The sequence below is a fragment of the Cryptotermes secundus genome, unplaced genomic scaffold, assembly GCF_002891405.2.
Source record: "Cryptotermes secundus unplaced genomic scaffold, Csec_1.0 scaffold419, whole genome shotgun sequence".
NCBI classification, from domain to species: domain Eukaryota; kingdom Metazoa; phylum Arthropoda; class Insecta; order Blattodea; family Kalotermitidae; genus Cryptotermes; species Cryptotermes secundus.
The window spans coordinates 295,592-302,604 of record NW_019738877.1 but is presented as its reverse complement, the minus strand read 5'-3'; the positions used below and the strand labels follow the sequence as shown (position 1 = coordinate 302,604).

The window sequence follows — 7,013 nt, the reverse complement described above, 5'->3', positions numbered from 1 at the left end:
CCATCGGTACTAAACACTTTTTCACCAAACTCCTGTACAAAACTACGCAACTTTGCGCTCCTTGAACTACATGTACTCACTTTAGGCATTGTAAAGTCAAACTGAAGTCTTATAACGCCCTCCACATATATAAATAGAATACTTCTAAGCCCTCCAAGAAAGAATGGGATGTATATACCTTATAGTAAGATGGAGTACAATAGGAGAATACCCGTTACACTTGCCTCCCTCCTGCCTCGACTGGGAAAGGCCGGCTTGCCAGGTCATAAATGCTCCATTTCACAAACTTTCGTCTTTGTAACTGCAAGTACAGTCCAGTCAAAAATATGGTTTTTAATACGAACTTCATGTACTTGAACTCTATTCCACATTGAAGCAACAGTCCAGCCTGGAATTTATTTTGTAATACTAAACATTATGGAGCCGAAATTTTACATTATATCAAAGAATTGTTTCTAAAATGACAAAAATATAACCTCATTTCAAAATTATGCCAAAATATGCTGTAAAACCAATAAAACTCTAAAATATGCACTTATATGCACAATAAAAACAACATAATTTCAATAAGAATGACTGGAAACATGCATAATTACATTTAAAAATAGGAATAAACCCTAGGAAAAAATATGACATGTCATAGAAATCCGGGCCCTAGTAATCATCATCCATACATCTGATGCTTTCCATGGGGAATTAGGCGAGATGGTCTGCAATTAGGCTAGCCCTGAAATATACTAGAACTTCATCATCCAAGTTTTTATAGAAACTCTGCAAAGAAACATTTTTATACTCAGCTCCAAGAAATGAAATTCAAAGCATTACCCAATTATAGCCAACTTAAAGCTGCAAAATTAAACTGAAAAAGAAAACTCCTTCCAAACTGTCTTTAAAATACATTTATGACCACAGCACAATATTTAAAACCTGAAAGCAGGCAGTGAGGTGTGATTCAGCAAGGCTACAAAGCATATAAATTATAGCATGCTGCATTCATGTGCATTGCTTAAGGCCATATGCATCCTCCATACAAGAATTTACAATATTGCACAAAAGTGCACAATTATAAATGCTTATCATTTTCTGAAACAGGATGTCATAAAATTACTTTATGGTCACAAAGTGAAACTTTATAACAAATGCAGCTAAAACTGGCCATGCAGTTCAGATATTACAAGTACAACGGTCAAAGAATGAAAATACAGTGACCTTTAAATTACATATCTATACGATAATTTGAACACACACACACACACACACACGTATGTATATCTGTATAGATTATGGCATGATGTTCACAAATTTTCATGTGAGTGCTGTATTTGTACAAGCCAATGAGAGAGATTATAAAAGGTTAATTAAGTCACAATGAAGAGAATTAATTAACCTCTTATAATACTGTAACGTGTTGGGTTACTGTAGACGCCGTTCGGATTGTTAATTGGATTATTCAACAACCTACAAGTAACGGCTACAATTAATTATGACAATGTTGCAGGGTTTCATAATTTATAACCCTATTCACAAATCAAATCACTCTACTGTCAGTATACACGTTTTTATCACGCAGGAGGTATACAAGTGCAACTGTATCACACACTCCCAATTAGTCTTCGCTGCTCCATATCTAGCCTCGTTCCGGACAACACAGAAAACAGCCACGTAATAGGCGCCATTGTTTTCTGGTGCCGTGTTGCTAGCAACGCTGTCCGGAGTTGTTTACTGCTGCCTAGCAACCGCGGTATCCCTTGGTGACGTCACCGCTGGGGGGGTAGACGAAGGAGTGTTGACTCGCCTGTTACCTTAGTAACGACTGCGATCCGATAGCATTACATAACCGCTGGCGGGGGGGGGGGGTGTCCCTGCATAGCGCAACACGTCACAATATTGTCAGTGTGATGGACTAGGATGAAACAAATCAAACTCAATGAAAGAGACTTTACATAATATCACATGATTCAAATTTCTCATAATCAGAGAAAATATGAAGCAGAAGACCTATGACATTGTGGTGACTTAATGATCTGTGGATATAGGGAATACATAGCTTCAATCTTTGACATAAATTAATGCATGTTTTCTGAAAATTGGGTGAACTACCTTCCAAATTTAGGACCTCTTTACTAGTGCGAGTAAAACGTTGTTTGTTATTCCTGCAGCTCTATGTCCCTCATTTTCTGTTCATCCATTCCTGCACTAGAAGGCTGAGCTCTGACAGTCACAGTCTGTATAAATCCAACAAACATCTGCATCACACCAACCATTGATTATGGAGACAAAGACGGTCTCCAGAATAATGGAAACTGATCCCATAATGATTTGTCTGACTGCCTGAGATTCCATACAAACCCAAAAACTATGATTAGGGAAAAATGTTCTTACAGAAAGATGAAATGTGTGTGGTAATGAAATAATTTTAACTTCTGAATGCTACTTGTAAATAAATAATTACTAGATTTACTCATTAATTACTGTGGTTTTTGGAATATACTACATTAATTCAATAATAACTGTTTCTTATTAAAATAACTTAGCTTAAGTGGTAATTCTTCTGATCTGTACTTGGGAGGTGTCCAGATGAAATCTCAGCTGGACACAGACTATAATGATAAGAGATTATACATGGTTTCTATGAGTCCTTCAGGCAAAGACCTCCGAGTACTTCGGTTTCCCCTGCCAAATAGGTTAAATAGGCTAAATAGCCGAAACATGTTAATCTATTTTCAAATTTGATGTGTTGTGACTGATAAATATAGTGCTCATCATTTAATTATTATATTAGTATAAAATTATATTGTTCTTCTTATTATTCTATTATTGTATCATTGTATTGTCTTATTGTATCGTTGTATTGGATTATAGAGTGTTTTGACTTGTCCTATGTCATGTATAATGATCCATGGATGTGAAGTGAATAAATAAATAAATAAATAAATAAATAGTACCTCAAATCAGACCACATCCACTTCCTTCCATATCCTTTCTAATTCTTCATTCACTGATCTTGCTCCACAGTCTCAGCTACTCACAGCACCATCAAATTACAAATATAGAAATAAAAAATAAAACATTATTATGGCCACGGTACCTTACATTCCTCCATAATGCAAGTTGACATTATGAAGCCAGTACCAGGTCCTTTCACTAAACTGTTTTTTAAACTGACTACTGGTTTGAAAGTATATATACAATTTCTACAATATAACACAAGATTGTCATCTGTTTAGCATTCTGCCAGCACCATCCGCAACATCACAGTAGGTTGTATTGCTCATGACATAATTAGTATTGAACTAAATGACATCTAAACGCCATTACTACTTCCAACATAAAGTCTATGGTTGGATAAAAAAAATTTTAAATAACTGTTTCATGAATATGTGCATCAAGATAATCAATCATGTTGTCACCAACTTTCTACTATGAAACACACTCATATATATATATATATTCATTAATCAGTAATCTGTCAGATGAGAGGTCCACAGTCTCTTCCAAAGCAGTTCCTCCACTTAATGCGAATATATATATATTGTGACATGTTGACCCCTACCTCCCCAGCTGCACGTAGCGGTAACGTAGCGCTCGCGTAATAGGCGAGTAATCACCCCGCATCCTGGTAGCTATGCAACGCGCGGTGACATCACGAGCGGAGTTGAAGAGAGCCGAGCGGAGCCGAAGATAGCCGAGCCCCCGCAACCTGGTAACTATGCAATGCGAGTCAACAGCGGTGACGTAAGAGGATGACGTGGCACTCATTACGCAACAAGCAAGCACTGCAGCTATATAAGTGAGCTGCACAGCGGCTGCGAGTCAGTTATAAAGTAACAGTCGCCGAGTCGAGTCGTAAAGCAGCCAGTCAGTGCGTTACCAACGAGTTCTCAGTTCGCAAGTTACGAGCTACAGACGCGTGTGCGATAACCAGTGATAACCAGTTATATCTGGAGTGGGTAATTCAGGGAGACTTGTATAGCTCCCGCGTTATTAATACGTGCAGCTGGGGAGGTAGGGGTCAACATGTCACAATATATATATATGAAACTTAATGCCAATATCAGAACTGAAGTCAATATTACAACTGGCAATATAAAATAATTTAAAAAATATTATATTAGGGATAGGAAGAAGTTGGCACATGCGCCTCATCTGACCCAGCACTACTTCAAACTGGTGTGAAGCACACTATACTATAATTGTAACAAAGTATATTGGAACTACATGCTCTCTGCACGTGCTTACATTATAAATATAACTGAATTAGCTGTATGGTTTAAATGTCAAGGAAAAGAAGACTTCTGGACTATACATTATCTGATTGAGTTTAAATCTTTTTAATTCATATTAATTATGTACAATTTTATATCAAAAGCATGAAAAGCTTAACTAGACTGATGATATGGCTCACCAGCCAAACTAATTTCCCATCCATGCTGTACATGTACATGTACACGTCTATCAGTGAGATAGTTTTGACTGAACACAAAGCTAATACGTAACACATATCTGCATTAGACTTATTCCTTTTTCCATGGGTGTATTATGTGTACTAATTATACATTTGCATAAAGTAACAAAACAGAAATTCACAGAAAGATCCCACTGCCACTATTATATCAGTCTCCACGATACTGATGAAACATATTATCAATACAATACCAGCATACTGTACCGACTGACAAACTGTTTTATTCTGTAACATGCATCTCTATAATTAAAACATGGGGTAAAACTTTTGCATGAGACAAAAGACCAAGTCATCATTCCAATATATTGTAAGTCTTATTCAGTGTGAGTTAAAATGTGTCCATGCCTTGATAAAGTGCCACAACTGAAGAAAAAATAACAACAGTAATATCAGACAAACATCTTAAAATGAAGACAGTGCAACCATCTGGCAGGACTTTCATTGCAGGCAGTTACTGTAACTTAAGTACTTACTGTAACTTAAGTTACAGTAACTCAAATAGCTGTTTCAAATCTTCTTGCTAAACATAAGAACTGTTCTGACTTGAATCTGTATCATATATAGAGGATGTAAGTGAAAGGTCCATATTAACATGTGTATGGAAACATTTAATTTGTGAGTTATTGCTGAAAGAATGCATGATCATGTACTGGCACAGTTTCGCTGTTCTCAATAACACCTATCATGACTGATAGATCAGTTGAGGAGAACCCACTGCATGGCTTCCACACTTGCCAGATTTGAATCCTTTGGATTTTTACCTGTAGGGACACCCAAAGCCCTTGTGTATGCAACTGCTGTTAACAACTATGAGGCACTTCACCATTTCATTGTGGAAGCCTGTCAGACTATCTGCAACACCCCCAGCATCTTTGAACAGATTCAGTGGCCCATGATGAGATGTGTCAAGGCATGCAGTGAATCTCATGTAGGGCATTTTTAGCACTTACTATAAATGTACTCTATCAGCCACAACTTATAAATTAAATGCTTCCAGAATTATGTTGATATGGCCATTTTAAATGATAATAACACAACAGCCACAAGTCTCTATATTAATCTTTCTGTCCATTGTTTATCTTCTGTGCTTTTGACGGAAGATAAACAATTAGTTACTATAGGATTCTGACGATGGTGTATAACACACAGAGATATTGGGTTTTCGGACTTTATCCATCATCCTGGTTTTTGAGAAAACTAAGAAAAACACGACGTTTCGGAAACTGGATCACTGGACACAGTGACTGAGGCTAGCTCTTTCTAAGGGACTCAACAGAATAGGTGTTTTCCCTCACCTGAGGACGGAAACAGATCCAGTTTCCGAAACGTCATCTTTTTCTTAGTTTCTTAAAAACCAGGACGACGGATGAAGTCCGAAAACCCAATATCTCTGAAGATAAACAATGGAAGCTAATTTGAATAATTGCAACAGGATGCTGAAATAAGAATCATTAATCTTTCCTGCTGATAATGAATGATGCCACTGCTGCTAGGTGTGTGAAATTTGGTATGAAGACAAACAACAAACATATAACTTTTGAGGTCTGCACAGTGATGATTGTTCAGACTGTGGTCTTCTGGGTTGTAACACTGTGTAGTCTTGTAGGCAGATATTGGCATTTTTGAAGATGCTGCCTCCAGCTTCAATGCTGAATACACTTCAACCCTGAAGTTGCAGCATGTTCCTAGAAAACATCAGTGTCTGCCTACAAGACTACACTGTACCACAACGAAGTAGACCAGAAACTGAAAATCCACAACATATCTATAAATTTTAAATAAAAATATTCTGTGCATTAAAAATTAAGAACATAGCAATGACATGAATCTCTGAGTTCATGTCTGACAATTTTCAGGCAATATAAATCTGTACCAATCAACATTAGGCCCATAAAATATCATAAATTTTTAAAATTGATTTGGAATAACAGGATACAATTTGTAAGATTTGAGGCTTTCATGGCGGTGACTATGAAGAAAGCAGTCTTCTGGGATTTGGCACCGTGTATATGTGGTGTTAACCGACGTTTCGGAGGACGTATCGCCTCCATCTTCAGGGTAGAAGAAAAAATATATAAGAAATCTGCAAGCAAAGAGACCGTGAGAACCGGTAAAAGCAGACTGGAAAATACACAGCTATATGTGAGAGCAGTGAGGAAGAAGGGGGAAGGACAAGTATACAAGTGAAAGCAGTAGTGTGGGAGGGGTAGGGGAAGGGAGCTGGGGCAAGCAGGGTTTTTGTGTAGGGGAGGGAATGGCAGGGTTGAAGGCTGGGCACCACCTGTGAGCTGAGGGGTGGGGGTTGTTATGTTGGTTGGTCATGGCCTGTGTGGCCTGGATCTGGCGTCATATCCCGGTGGGGGTTTTTTAAGAGAACAGATGAGAGGTTTCCAAGACTTGCTGAGACAAAACCCCCCTCTCTGTTCATATTTCCTGGATGCAGTTCAATCTCAATAGCCTCCCTAATAATGCGATCCATATAGCGGGTCTTGGTGGCGAGGATGGAGGTATTCTGAAGCTGAATTCGGTGTCCCAGATCAATGCTGTG

At 37.9% G+C, this 7,013-nt stretch overlaps 1 protein-coding gene across 4 annotated transcripts in view; it reads right to left on the bottom strand.

Annotated features, from left to right (window-relative positions):
- LOC111871175 (phosphatidylinositol 3,4,5-trisphosphate 3-phosphatase and dual-specificity protein phosphatase PTEN) overlaps positions 1-7,013 on the bottom strand; it is a 73,105-nt gene that overhangs the window by 28,576 nt on the left and 37,516 nt on the right. Inside the window, exon 11 of one of the 4 annotated variants that reach the window (XR_004513741.1) lies at positions 179-301. The exons of 2 other annotated variants lie outside the window; for them this stretch is intronic. Coding sequence is in view for 1 of the 2 variants with exons in the window: in XM_023864074.2 (XP_023719842.1) it covers positions 2,996-3,021 (26 nt within the window). In the remaining variant the exon portion in view is untranslated. Of the gene's footprint in view, positions 1-178; positions 302-2,833; positions 3,022-7,013 lie in introns of those variants that run through there. One more of the 4 variants, XM_023864074.2, reaches the window with a different exon arrangement.